Genomic DNA, 14415 nt, shown 5'->3' on the forward strand with positions numbered 1-14415 from the left:
CACAACTTCCCTGCAGGTCACTGGAAAGGGAGGGAGCACTGGGGGTTATAGGCCTGACTTTGTTAGGCTTTTTCCCTTTGGGCTGCAGAAAGTTCAACACGTTTGAAGATGGGATGATAATGCTCAAGTGTGCTCTTCACTGCTACTCTGCCCCTAACACTGTGTTTATAATGTGTATAGAAGTGCAAGTCAGGGTGCGGATGCTGCTTGAGGGAGTTCTAGGCTGGATTACTCTATACCATGCTTTTACAGAGTGAATGTCTCCACGAATTTTTCCGGAATGAATGTCTCTTCTCTAGTGCTTGTTACTAGACTACTTCCCATACTGAATGAGCTGGACGCTTCGATACAGATTGCTGTTAGCACCGCATGTAAAGATTCATGGCAGCTACAGAGGTCTTGTGCTTTGTAACACTGTCCGTTGTTCTGTAGATGAAAAGCTATGTCTGCTTGTGCTCTATTCAGGGTAGCTAAGTGAGCTGTTTTCCTGAACTTTGGGCCTGTGAGGGGGAGGATAAGCAATATGATGTTTGTCAAAGAGTCTCTGATGTGTTTGTGTTGTTCACTTACTCCAGGGCAGAAGGGGCATGAGAGACAGGAGGGGCGGCGAATCACAGAGACGCACCAGAGCACAGTGTAAGTTAAGCTCTGCCTCACTCCTACTGTGGAGACTTTTCTTCCTTAAAAGGGCACTGACATGTAGGAATCAGCCCAAAAATATTTTTAAAGGCTAAGAGTAGGTTTGTTTGCTACACCCACTTCTGAGTTCCTTTGCCAACTTTGTTTAGTCACATTTTCCTATCTGATGATGTGTTTCTCTCTACTCTTACCATGCAAAACTACATGCAGATAAAGGAAACCTGCTGCGTGCTTTTCATTGTTGTGGTAAACTGATGGATGAAATCAGCCTGGCAATTACTAGATGAGACAGAAGAAAATACACTTTATGTAGCAGTGCCAGTAGCTGGAAGAACACTCCTGATTGTTTTACTAACTTGTACGTAGTATTGCTGAGCTCTGTCCAATAACACTTTGGAGATGAGAAGTATTCCTCACATTATGGGCCTACCCTTAAGGCCTTTGGCTTTTACTGTAGAAACAGTTTGCTTCCCTTCCTTGTTGGGATCTTTCATGCACCCATGGGGCGGAAAGGATGTAGGGAGTGTCATCACTTTAAACAGCAGACTGTTTTAAAGAGCACAGATCTGCCTTGTTCACAGGGGTGGGTGGACACAGAGCCTAGTACTCATTCTTAGGGAAATTACTGAATTACGTATCTTTGTCCAGTCAAGTGTTGTGGTCTGGTGATCTCAGTGCAGCCCCTATAAGTGTGTGTTTTGATGTGAAAGTTTTGCCAGAGTCCTAAACCAGAAGAATTGTGAAAACCTATCTCACTTCTTACTCCTTAAAGAAAAGAAGATACAGGTCGAGTGATGTGAGGATGCTCACACCTCTCTTGCCAGGAGAGAAGAATTCTTCTTTCCCACTCTTGATCCTTTCAGCATTGTAATATTTGCCTATGCTTTTGTCTTTGTAAAAGGCAAATTCTGCCTTTGGAATATTGTGGTGTTAACTCTTGTCTCTCTGTTCAGCTCCATCAGATGTGTCCACATACATTTATGATCCTGAAACTGGGAATTACTATGATCCCATAGCTGGGACTTACTATGACCCCAGGACTCAGGTGAGTGCATGGGAAGATACACACAGTATATTCTTACAAACTGCCCTTCTCTGGAAAGATTTTGCAGCTGGATCCTGAAGACAGGCAAGCATAGGACAGTAGAGAGGCTGAGAGTATTTCTTTCACTCAGTCCTCTGACCTGTGTAAAAGGGATACATGTTCCAAAGTATCAACTTAATGAGAGCCTAGGCATCCATTAGTTGAACCAGTTACTGTAGCTGCCTTTTTGGCCTCTGAAGCCCTGCCTTTGGAGGGGTTTTGGTCTCTTTGTTGAGTAGACTTATGGGCAGAGCATCCATGCTAGATTTTACTGAAGACTTGTGATATGTGACTCTCTGTATTAAAAGGTGAACAGGAGAGCTCTGTTTTCATCTGTGGTCTCTTTGCTCCCTGACCTCAGCCAGCAGTAGTTACAATGATGCTGAAAAAGAGCCATCTGCAGAGGTTCTCTGGGACTATCATCTTGTTTTCATGATACTGGAGATGTCCGTGTTTGGAGTGAGCAGGGTAGTGTTCTGATGACCTGAATGTGGTAGACTGTCTTCTGCCCCAGCAAAGTTCTGACACCTTTGCCCTCAGCTGACTGAGGCTCTGCAGTCCCTTCTTAGTGTGCTGGTCTCCCCAGCCCAATAAGGACAATAAGCCCAATAAGAAGCTTGCAGGGGTTTGGCTAAGTCTGTTCCAAATGCCTCTTTCAGAGAGAAGTCACAATAGACCGAGAAGCCTGCTCATCACCTACAGAGAGCAGAAGGCGGCGGCATGGAAGCCAAGAACGGACAAATGAAAGGAAGGAGCCACACAGCAGGGACAACAGGGACAAAAAGGAGAAAGGGAAAAATACTTCTGCTAAGGTAAATCCCTCTAGGCACCAGGATGATCAGAGGTCTGAGGCTAGAAGGTTGAGGTAAGAGAGGTTAGAAAATAGGGAGTAATTCATAGAGGATTCAAAAAGGGAGGTATAGTGAGGGAAAACAATGAAATACATGGGGTCACCAGCAGACCAGGTTGTCTGGCCAGGTGTGAGTAAGTTCCTGAAATTTTTCTCTTGTGACATTAAGTCAGGGCTTCTCATCCCTTCCTTATGGTAAAGGATTCAGAAACATCCAGGTAACTGAGACACACATTTCACTCATACTGGTGAAAGCACCCAGTATTGTGACAGAGCCAACAGAAAAATAGCAGAGATGTTTAAACATACCAACTCGGATAATGACGGAGATTCAGCTCTTCCCTAACCACAGTTCCTGCCCCCTCCAAACATCACAGACAGGCAGGAAGATGAGGCAGGCAGTGCAGATGGGCTGCAAAGGTGAACTGAGATAGAATGCAGATAGGAGTCTGTGATGGCTGTCCTGTACAATCCGTCCCAGAGTCCAGTCCCAGTCCTCGGCAGTGCCTTTCAGTGCTGCTCCCAGTGAGCAAGCACTGTCTCCCCAGCCTAGGGAGCTGCTGATTGGGAGTAAGTGCCCAAAGTGATGTTTGAGCGTGGGTGCTTGGAGCAGGATCTCCCGCAACAGTGTTGTGATACTGACTGGGCCTGAGGAATGCCAGGAGAGTTGATAGAAGTGATTTAGCCACAAATGCAGAAACTTTGTTTTCCTCCTTGCCTGTTGGTCTGGATACACTCTGTGGCATGACCAGCCCTGGGCAATTGGGACCCAAGGGGTGTAATTGTCCCTGAGGTTGGAACCAAGCCAGCCAAGGAGTCTCGTCTGGTATGGAGGATGCCTGCTTTCAAGGGCACTGACTTAGGACAAACACAGTGTTGTCTGAATGGGGGGTGAAAGCATCTCCAGTAGAAATCCTTCTGTCATTTTTACCAGCTGCCTGGTTTCTCTGGATGCTCAGAAGTGGCTTCCTGGCTGCTGTGTGCACTTTTGGACCCCTGTGCTGCTGATGGCCTAATGCCTAATCTTGTGTTTTTTTCAGAACGAGCCTGGAGAGGAGAGGTTCTTTGTAGAAGACGTTTTCAAAAAGCCGTTGCCCCCCTCTGTGAAAAAGGATGAGAGTGCAAGCCTGGTAAGATGTTTTATAGCACTTGTCTTCCCCAGTCAGGTAAGAGGAGCTAATGAACTGCTAAACTAGAGCATGTCTAGGGCTTCAGACCCATTTACTGTAAAGCATGTAGATGTGAAGCTTCACCCCAGCACACGCTTTGTGCTGCTGAGTGTACAAATGAGCATCACAGGCTCATCCTGCTGCAGTGCTGGGTGGCTGCAGTCTCTGGTGTTCTCTGTCCAGTATAAGGAAGATCCTGAAAACACTACCACGCTGGTTGAGCCTGGCCATATGTTGTGCAGCAGACACAGCAGAGAAAACTGGTGGTGTCCTTTCCCCTCCTCACCTATAGTACTTGTGCTTTGTCTCATCTCTCATGGCCAAGCAGGACTGTAACTCTTCCTGGAGTGATGGGTTTCTCTGCTCCAATGCTGGCTGGCTGTGGGGGTGGCTTTGCACCTGGTCTCTGTGTCCTCTGTGCACAGAGGTGTCCAAATGTGACCTGGCCCTGCCCCAGCTCCCTCACTGGTCTGAGGCATGGCTGGAGCTGCTGTCAGCATGACAGTCCAGCAGAGAGTGAGAGTGGGACAGGCTAGGACAGCATGGTGAGATGCTGCAGCTGTCCCTGAAACCAAGGGCATAGCTGCAGGAGAGCTATGGATTCCCCAGAATGGGAATGTCTGCCACCAAAACCACCACCTCATTTCTGCCAACTGCCTGGTTTCCTTGGAGGCCTGTTTAAATGGGTGCTTAGCTATTGCGTGCAGTGAGTCCATGCTATGGTGGTCTTAACACCTGATCTTGACTGTTTCAGAATGAGACTGGAGAGGAGAAGTTTTCTGCAGAAGATGTCTTTAAAAAACCACTACCTCCCTCTGTGAAAAAGGATGAGAGTGCAGCCCCGGTAAGCGGCTCCATAGGATTGGGTTTTGCCTTGTTTGAGCCTGGGTACAGGGCTAGAGAGGCTCACCAAAGCCTGGCCGTGATCTTGAGTGACAGAGGTGCCAGCCTTTCATGCCAGAGGAGGGAGCATTAGAGATGGAATGGTGAAGGTAGTCTGTTTTATAACTCTGAGATTGTTTGTGGGTTTCTAGCAGGGGGAGATTTAATACCTGCATTTAAGCAGGGTCTCCTCAGGCAGAAAACTCTTCCAGCTGCCTCCAGACTAAGAAAGGCCAAACTTCACTGATCTCCATTGCTAGAGAAAGTGACTGACAGCAGCTCCCTGCCAAATAGCCACTGCTTCAGTCAGCTTCTTGTGCTTAGGTGTGTGGCAGATTGGGAAAGCCTGGCACGAAAGCACGCCTGTCTAGAGAACAGAAGGGTGTCTACCCTGTGGTGTCCAGCCAGCTTCTTTCCATTCCCTGCCCATGCTGGTGGTATGCTGCTCTGTGGCTCTTGGGCTGGAATGGAGACAGAAGTCATGGGGAGGTTGGTTGGGGAAGCAGAGCCCCACATGGCAGGGCAGGCTTCATGCTACAAATTGTCACACTTTTCTGCCTCTTCCCTCAGCCCAAGGTGGTGAACCCTCTGATAGGACTTCTGGGAGAGTACGGAGGAGACAGTGACAATGAAGAGGAGGAGGAAGAGGAGGAGCAGTCACAGGTGCAGTGGCTGCCGCCTCCTCACCCACCAGCACAACGCGAGGAGCAGCAGAGGAAGGCCAAGGCCAGTGACGACAAGCTGACTGACTGGAACAAGCTGGCCTGCTTGCTGTGCAGGAGGCAGTTTCCCAACAAGGAAGTGCTCATCAAGCATCAGCAGCTTTCCAACCTGCACAAGGTATGGGGGAGCTGGTGGCTGAGGGGTTGTGCGTGAGCTGCAAGCTGCCTTTGGCTCAACAGCTTTGTGATCTGCAGAGAAAAATGCGACGGTTGGGTGGGAAGAGCTGTGCTGAATTTGACACAGTAACAGGCAAAGTTCCCATCATAGCTCTGTTCAAAGCATTGTGTGAGCTGCTTGTTTCTGCCACGGGAGTGCTATAACATCAAGGTGTGACTTTTTAAGCTGTAGCAAGATAGCTAAGGCTTGGGGAGAGTGGGGTGCTGGCACACATGGGTGTGATAGCAGTGAGAACTTAGCACATATCTCCCCATGTTCTGCATTGCCTTTGAGCTCTTGCTTCTAGGAGGGCCAAACTGCATGCCGGTTAAAATAGGACTGGTTGCCTTCCTTACTGTGGAGAAGAAGGGGTCCTGGCCTCTGTGGGGGAGCAGGTAGTCTGGGCTGCAAAAGAAGCTATTCCATCTGGTATAGTCCAGGTGCAAGAGCATGCCACTTTATTACCTGTACTCCTTACGGGTGGAGCAAATGACCCTGACAGCTTGTATCCTCTGCTGACACTGGCTTCTGCTTTCCTCCTTCCAGCAAAACCTGGAGATACATATGAAGATCAAACGATCTGAGCAGGAACTGGCATATTTGGAGAAGAGAGAGCGTGAGGTGGGTCTGCAGCAGTGGGGAGACTTCTGTTAGTGGTCCTGCATTAGAGGGATGTTGGTCCCAGGCAGACCCTCCGCTTATGCACCTGTATCTGCAGCCTGGACATTAAATGCCTCCCAGAAAGTCTTAGATTGAACTGTAGGCACACTCTGCATTTGGACCTGTAGATAGTGCTGTGGCTTGTAAGAGCAGGTCTCTCTCCTCCCAGAATAAGGTTCTGTTGCCCTGCAAGCCGTTGGCCTTTGGGCTAAGTAGCACCCAGATTTCCATCTAAAATTGATGCCTGGCCAGGAATGGAAGAGTTGTAACTGTCTGTTGTTCGGAAGGTGGCAAAGCTGCTCCCAGTGCTGTAGCTGGATGGCTGCAACCACAATTCTGGGTCAGCCCAACAGATGCCATCAGGACAGAATAAGTAGATTGTAGGTCCTAGAAACATCCAGGGTTTGTGGGTCCCCAGGACAGATTTGCAGCCAGCTGAGGATGAGATGAGACCTGGCTGCAGAGCAGTCTCCTGTGGGGTGTTGAATACTTAGTAGCTCCCGTATTTAATTTGTTCTTTCTGTTGTGAAGGGGAGATATAAAGACAAAGGAAACGACCGGAGAGAGAAATTCCAGCAGATGGATTCACCAGAGAGGAAACGACTCAGATACGACCGGGACTCAGAGGGGTAATGGCTGCTCTTGGTTAGATCTCTTTGGGGCAGCTGATGCCAGGATGACATGTGTGCTGCTGGCACACCAAGGCCAGTGGGGTGGATCTGCAAGAGTAACAGCCAGAAGGGCTGTGATTCTTGTGGGTAGAGTTCCCCAAAGTGTGAGCCTGTTGTGCTGTAGGACTTCTCAGAGAGGGCAGGAGAGGGCCAGGGGTGCATAGTGCAGGGGTGGAAACGAGGATTTAGGGGAGAGCAGAGATAAGCTGCCTGGGTGAGATGGGGGGTTTGAGCGTGCCTAGCCAGGCGCAGGGAGCAGAATGCAGCCTGTTCCCATCCACCTCATCCTTAAGGCACTTGCTGTCCTCCTGTCCTGGCATCTAGCCATTGAAAGAAAGAGCAAAGCTGTGTTTCATCTGTTCCACTGACTCAGAGGAACACTAGAAGCTGTTTCCATCTCATTCAGAGTAGGTGGAGGAAGAAAGTGCGTGCTATGTGGAGCTCTCGAAAGGCCTGCCTGCTGCAAGCTCGCGTGTTCCAGTGGGCAGAGGAACTGCTAGGCATGCGTTGAAGACAAAACTGGTTATGTGCCTGTTCCCTTCTGGTACAGCACCTCAGAAAGACACCTTTCCTCCATGTCTTGCAGTTTAAAAATCCACGTCTTCTCTTTCCTGTTTTCCTGGAATAGCTGTGGATAAACTAAAGCAGTTTGTGTGCAGCGTCAGCAGCAGCCAGAAAGTAGAACTTGCCCGAAGGAAGCTATTTTTGTGCTGAGTGGTTTGCAAAACTATGGGGTTTGGTTAATGGTCTTGGATGAGTAATGACCAGGTGGGAGAAAGGGTGTCCAAATCAACACTGCACCTATTGAGCTCAATGACCACAGCACTGGGAGAAAAGAAAGATCTAACAGAGCAGCAGGGATTAGACTTCACTTTCTAGCTATTGCTAAAATTCAGATTAAGAAGTGCAAGCACAGAATGCTCCTGGCTTGCTCGTACCATAAATATTTTGGAGTCTGAGCTCATTTCCTGTGCCCTGGTGTATTTTCCCCTGAGGTGAGACAAGGAGTTAGGCGGTCAAAGGTGTCTGACCCGTGCACACAGAATCCGCTGTGTTGGTTTCCTTGGGTGGTGTGCTTCTTGCAAGCAACTTGGGTATCCCTCAGGAGAGGTTGGAATGTCAATGAAGGTGCAATTAGCAGAGCTAAAAATCGCTGGCATGTGTTCAAAGCATTGCAAAACTGGACAATTGATTCTGCATCTCTTGCAGTGATTATGACCCAAGGATTGATAGTAACAACAAAGGGAACCGAATGTTGCAGTCCACGGGGTGGAAGAAAGGCTTTGGCCACAACCAGCAGGGCACAACATCACCAATGGAGGTGAGTCTTCCCTTCCTTTCAAAACACATCACTGTCCTCCAGCCGGTAATGTCTCCCAAGATAGCTGGAGGGATTTCCCAGCCAGAACAAGAGTCAGGCTGCAAGTCTCGGCACCCACTTGATGGAATAATATGTGTGTGCTAATTAACTTTGCAGGCTGGGAGGGGCTGCAAGTATGTTGGCAGTGGAAAAAGGTTAGGATTTATATGGATCTGGAGTGGTTGAGAATAGAGTAACAGTGAGCAGGCAGGGTATGAACATCTGATTAATACCTGCCCAAAGCCAGGCTGGGGTTTGAGCAGGTCACCAGCCCAGTGCTCTGGAGCCACGTGAGCTGGGGGAAAAGGTGAACCTCCTCTGGGGAGGTGTGAGTGTAGCCAAAGCCACAGGGCACATGGTACTATTTGTCTACTCTGCTTAGTGCTTGTGAGGCTCTTGCTGCCATTCTGAACTCGGAAGGGAATACCAGGGTATGTTGTCTGATGAGGAGGACAGTCCCCATCAGCAAAGGGCTTCAGGGACAGGCAGTGTTGGGGGACATCCTGCCTTCTGGGACAGGCTCCTCTCTCAGTGGACCTTAATTTGCTGCAGAGGGTTTATCTGACAAGCGGCCTGGGGTAGGGACTGCTCTCCCGTTGCCCAGAGGCACGTGAGCAGTGGCAGCAGGTTTGTTGTCTGGCTGCCTCGCTGCTGCGATGTCAGTGCTTCACCAAGGGGCAGGCAACTTGCAGTGCAGCTCATGTTGCGACATTCAGCTTGCAGTCGAGTATATCATTAAAGGCAAATATTTGAGGTTTTGTGACGTGTGTTTGCTTGAGCCCACACACACAAGGCAAGATTCCCACTTCAGTGCAGACAGCAGGAACCGGGCCCAGCTGTTGCTCCATCCTCACGGAGAGTTTCCTGTGACCATAAAACTGGCTTTGTCGAAGAGCCAGCAACAGCGATGCGCTCTGGGAGGTCTGACCTCCGATCAGGGCTCTGTGGACTGAATGGGGGGAGCTGATTGCAAAGCATAGCCCTCGTACAATTCCTATAAAGGCCTCCCAAAAGAGCCTTAGAGATGTACTTTCTTTTCACTTCCAAGTCATGCTGGGCAAAGCCGTATGCCCAGTTCAGCCCCACAGGACTTTGATCTCTCAGCCTAATTGATGACATCTCTGGGATTCAGATAAGTCGGACTTAAAAGCAAGAGAAACTTCCAGCCTTGGGCCTGCTCTCTTGGGCTAACTCTAGGCAGGTATGACTGAATAATTCAGAGAGTTAAAAACTGGTTGAAATTCAAAGTGAGCTACCAGAGCCCTTGGGAACTCTATTAGAGGAGAAAACAGCTGAGCTTGTGCAAATGCAGGCTAACTGCAAACAGCTCCCCGGGAGCTCAGCGCTCTTGCTGGCGCTTTCCTTTGCTGGGTTTGGATCCTCGCTCACACACGGCTGCCTCTCGTCTGCTGGCGCTGCCTGTTTTGGCTGCCCACTCCCACCCCGCCGTATGCTCGTGTTGGTCTCCACAGCCGATCCCTGTGGTTTGATCCTCGCCGGGCATTTGCTGGCAGTGTTTTTGTTGCCCGCAAAGGGCCAATAGTTTCTCCCGAACAGCTTTTGAAGGAACACAGTGCACTTGCTGTTCCTCCTCTCCCGGATCCACACGGGAGCAGTCAGCTGTCCTGAAGCAGCCTGGGGGAACCTTTTTTCTTTACGGGCAGCTGGCAAAGAGGAGAAATCGCTAACACAAGCTGTGTCTGTTTTCAGGCAGAAAATCGGAAGAAGGGCCCTGGCCTGGGGGCCCAAGGGAAGCCCAGCAAGAGGCAGTCCAATGAGACCTACCGTGACGCCGTCAGGAGAGTCATGTTTGCCCGCTATAAGGAACTTGAGTGAATGGTGGAGAAAACTCCAAGCCTGTCTCTCTCCATCTCCATCTCTTTCTCTCTGTGTCATGTTCTTTTGGGGGTTTGGTCTTTTTTTTTTTTTTTTTTTTTTTGAATTGTTACAGGTTTTGCTGCTAGAATTTTTTTAATAAAACTGAAAATTTGTCAGTGCTTGTCTCTTGCCTAAAATGGTATGTTTTAAAAGCATGTGATGCTTTGGAAGATTCCCATTGTGTTTTGCTCTCTGCTGATGAGGTTCCTGGGAGTTGCAGCCATGTCAGTAGGTCTGGGACAGGTTTGGTCACTTGGTGGCCCTGCCAGCAGTGCCGCTGTCCTGCAGTGTGTTCCTTGCCAGCCCACGGACAGATGTTCCCGATGCCGTCTACTCACGGGTCAGGATGTGGGCTGGGAGCAGGGACAGCCTGAAGGCCTGGGAGGAATTCAGGAGCAGGAGCGACCTGTGTGGGATTCATCCCGGCTGTGAGCAAGGACAACTGGGTTCAATTAATAGCAAGAGCTTAATGGCTAAAGGTGGTCTAATTAACACTGGGTGTCACCTGGGCTTCCCAGCCAGGGCAGAGCCCTCCTCTTCTTCCCCACAGAGCATGGGGAGGGCTGGATCTGGTCGCAGTGGTGTTGGGGACCCTTGTGGGGATGTAGCCATGCTGGGTGGCTGGTGCTGTCTAGTGGCCTGCAAGGGACTTTGTCAGAAGAAAAGCCATTCTGAGCAGGTGCTGCTTGCGCAGCGCAAGGAGGCGCAGAGGCAGCTCCTGGGCAGGGACGTGTGACGGGGATGGTTTGGCCGAGTGTGGCCTGTACAGATAAGGACGATGCTGATGGTGGTGGCTGGCGGGAGCAGATCCCGTGCCCAATGGGCAGGAGGATGGTGCCGGAGCTGCCTGGCATCCGCCGCTGCCATCCTGCTCGCCCAGCAGAGAGCGGGCCCCGACATCGCTTTCAGGTATCCCGAAGGAGGGAAAACAGGAGGCGTGGAAGCTGAAGATAGCAGGATTTGCAGGTGAAGGGCTACCTGCAACAGCTGACAACTTCTACAGGCAGCAGAAGACCTGTCCAAGCTGCATTTTGCCTGTCTGTGACACAGGCAGCCCCAGAGAAACGTGGGGGACTTGCTCGCTGGCACCCTGGTCCTTGGCGCTGCACCCAGCGATGGTGGAGGTGGGGACGACCACTGCGGTGCTGGTGAGTACGTGGGTGTGAGGGGAGGGAACGTGTGTGCCCAGGGCAAGTCGTCTTGTTTAGAAAGGGTCTGTAACAGCCCCCTCCTGCCAGAGAGCCCCTCCGTGCCAGGTCTAGGGGCTCTGTGCAAGCTGGGGGAGAGGAGCTGCTCAAGAAACTGGCTTTAGAGGACCATGTGGAAGTTTAGATGGAGGAAAGGTCACTCTAATGCTTGTGCATTAAAACTAAGACACTCGGGGACCACAAGGCACAACCAGCAGCCAGGAGCAGCTTGCCTGGGTCTATAGATTGGGAGGGTCTGGGTAATGACGATAATGGTGGTTTTAATGAGCGTATGGGTGATGACACTGAACCACAGGACCCCGATAGTTCTGTTAGAGTGGAAATACTGAGGAATTATTGTAAACTGGAGCCTGAGCGAGTAATGCAAAATCTCAAAGCACAGCAACCCTTCACGCTCCTCCTAGTGATCGCCAAAGGAGAGCGAAGAATTTGGAAAACAAGTGCAGAAGGAGCCCCTGACTGTTACTGAGGTCTGCAGCCTGGGCGGCAAGCTGGGGCTTCGGTCCCCGAGGGAGTCCTGGGCTCGCAGGGGAAAGACGGGGAAGATGATGGGCTCCTGGGGATGAGCCCCCTAAAAAGGGAACAGTCGTGGTGGCGTGAAGTCTGGAGGAGCAAACTGGTGCTCTCGAGTCTGGAAATTATTCACGCACAAAGGGAAAAGAAGCATGACTATGATGGGACATCATTTTCAGCAGCACTGGAGAGAAGTGGGGAATTTAGGAGCAGATCAGTAGCTGCTGCACAGGCTGTCCTGCACCTGGGGGTACCGGGCATCTGCGTGTGCCAAAAATGAACACCCACAGAGCATCATTCCCAGTCGAAATAGGAGGAAACCTTCACAACCACCAACTGCAGGAACCTCTATCTGATTTTATTAATTTGCTAAGTGGGTACATCCATCTTAGTGAAAACCTGTTAACGACTGATGATACGTAATTAATTAGAAGATAATAAAACAGATAAATGTAAGAGCAGTTTCCTTTGGACAGATGGACCTCACTAAATAATGTATGTTCCTTGGCTTAGCTTTGCGCTCGCTCGCTTGCTCGCTTGTAGTCAGCGTGATGTGCATATGGGAAAGGAGAGGCAACACAGCACTTTCCTTGTAGGCCAATTGCCAGGGCTTGAGTCAGGAGCAAGAGAGGAGCAGGAACAGACTGCAGTGAAAAGAGGGGGGAAAAGTTAATAAAAAAACCCCTAGTTGCAAAGTGCATCTGTCTCCAATCAAGAGAAAACTTTTTTCTCTCACTGGAGATAGAGCTACCTCCCGTTAGTTATATTAATCATAGAAATACTTGATTTGTTGGCTTCCATTATTTTAAGGATCATAGTAAATGGTTATGGGAAATCACAAATATTGCTGTGGCTTAAGCTGTTGGAACAAAGCCATGTCACTGACTAACAGAAGTGTGGGATTTCAAGGGGTTGTGCTGCATGTGGCATGAAAAACGCCACTCGCCCAGACCGAAGAGAGTATCCCAGTGCCAGCTGATGGGAAATCAAGGTAATCCCTGCATTTGATATTGGCTTAATTCCTCTGAATTCCTGTTCCCCAAGGTAACCCAGCAGGTACCTCTGTGTATTCCCTTGAAGACGTGCGTGTGTCTGTAAGGTGTGTACATGTACACGTAGGCGTGATGTCCGCCCATGCTGTGCATCAGCTGGGGGATATCCAGGATTAGGGAATGTGGAGGAGCCTTCCACTGGGGTTGGGGTGAGGTGACTGGAACGAGGTTATTAATGAACTGGAACAGATAAATAGAGTGAGAAGCTAAAAGCATTAAAAAGAAGCACCAAGCCAGAAAACGTCATATTCTCTTAGGAAAACAGCAGCATAGGTGGTGATGTAAAAACCCTGCCTATTTGTCACTGGTAGAGTGGCTTTGATGTCTTTAATATTTTTTTAAAGGATGGTCACCTAAAGCCACAGCTGTATTGTAACTACCTTTATATCTTATAATTATTTTGTTTGTATTTCAGAGATTATTCACAACCGTGCTAGTGCTGTTGCCATGTTCAGCATGGTGCCTTGCGTGCCATCCTGTGACGACGAGTACGACCGAAGATTACAATTTATTTTTTGGAAGAGTATTGGAAAAGATCACAAGGTGAATCCTGTGTTGGAGCAGTTGATGGGCACGGAGATGTTATTCACAGGAGGAGGGCTGGGCCGATCTGCAACCAGTACTAAGGTGGGTATGAATGGAAGTGTGTGTGCAAGGAACCCCACGAAGAGAAGGCAGAACAAGGCTTTAAAAAGATGGCCCGTATGGGTAAGGAAGGACACTGCTCCTGGGACGTGGCTGCTGGCAGCACTGGTGCCAGGCTGTGCTCGGCCCAGGGCTGTTTTTAGGAACAGGCAACAGGAGCCACGGACTTCATGTTGGCCGGGTTGGGGGGGAACCAAAGGGGAGGTGAAGTTCACCGTTTAGAGGGTGGGAGGCATAGGCAGGACACTTCTACTTGGACCCCTGCCCAAGGGAAGGGCCATCTCGGAGCTCCATCAGCCACAAAGGTTGGTATGCAGGAGGCTCCTTCGGACATCTGAGAGTCTCTGGAGCAAGAGCTGCTTTTCCCCACCTTTCCCAATGTAAAGCAAGTAGGCAGTCTTTGATTTCCAGTATTTATTCCTGTTAATATTGATACAGGGGTGATTCAGGACCTCGCAAGTGGAACATATTGATGTAAAGAGCTGGAGCTGTGCTTTCTAAAAAGAAAAGAGCAAGGTGGGATGAGAGAAAGCAGTGAATGTGCTTCCCTCCACAGCCGTAACCTGCCTCAAGGCGAGGAGAGGTGCAGCGGGAAGGAAGATGGGGCTGGGGTTGCCCCTCTCAGCTCCAACACAGCCAGGAAAAGTCAGAGGCAAGTTGTCCTGCAAGGTGGGAGCAGGACTTTTCTGCTGTGGGTTGACTGAAACAAGTGCTGCTTTATCTCAGTTGCGGCTCTCTCCAGATTTCATTCCCGAGAGCAGAAGTGACACAGCCTTTTGCTAACGTGAGGTTCCTGCTCGGCTTCCCCCAGGACCTCCACGGCAAGGGGGGCATGGGCTGCAGGGAGCAGAGCGAGTCGGCAGCAGCAAACACTCTGCAGCGAATATACACCGTGGGGCTGCTTCCCTCTGCAGCGGGACACCAA

The 14415-nt window shown here is 50.0% G+C and overlaps 1 protein-coding gene across 2 annotated transcripts in view; it reads left to right on the top strand.

Moving 5' to 3' along the window:
* Nucleotides 1-10178, top strand: part of RBM6 (RNA binding motif protein 6) — a 59657-nt gene extending 49479 nt beyond the window's left edge. For both annotated transcript variants that reach the window (XM_049826254.1, XM_049826253.1), the window contains exons 14-23: nt 576-636; nt 1593-1684; nt 2383-2535; nt 3614-3703; nt 4497-4586; nt 5195-5464; nt 6050-6124; nt 6695-6792; nt 8044-8155; nt 9905-10178. In XM_049826254.1, coding sequence (XP_049682211.1) covers nt 576-636; nt 1593-1684; nt 2383-2535; nt 3614-3703; nt 4497-4586; nt 5195-5464; nt 6050-6124; nt 6695-6792; nt 8044-8155; nt 9905-10030 — 1167 coding nt within the window. In that variant the 3' untranslated portion in view covers nt 10031-10178. The remainder of the gene's footprint in view (nt 1-575; nt 637-1592; nt 1685-2382; nt 2536-3613; nt 3704-4496; nt 4587-5194; nt 5465-6049; nt 6125-6694; nt 6793-8043; nt 8156-9904) is intronic.
* Nucleotides 10179-14415: the final 4237 nt, after the last annotated feature.

The sequence above is a fragment of the Accipiter gentilis genome, chromosome 23, assembly GCF_929443795.1.
Source record: "Accipiter gentilis chromosome 23, bAccGen1.1, whole genome shotgun sequence".
Lineage (NCBI taxonomy): Eukaryota > Metazoa > Chordata > Aves > Accipitriformes > Accipitridae > Astur > Astur gentilis.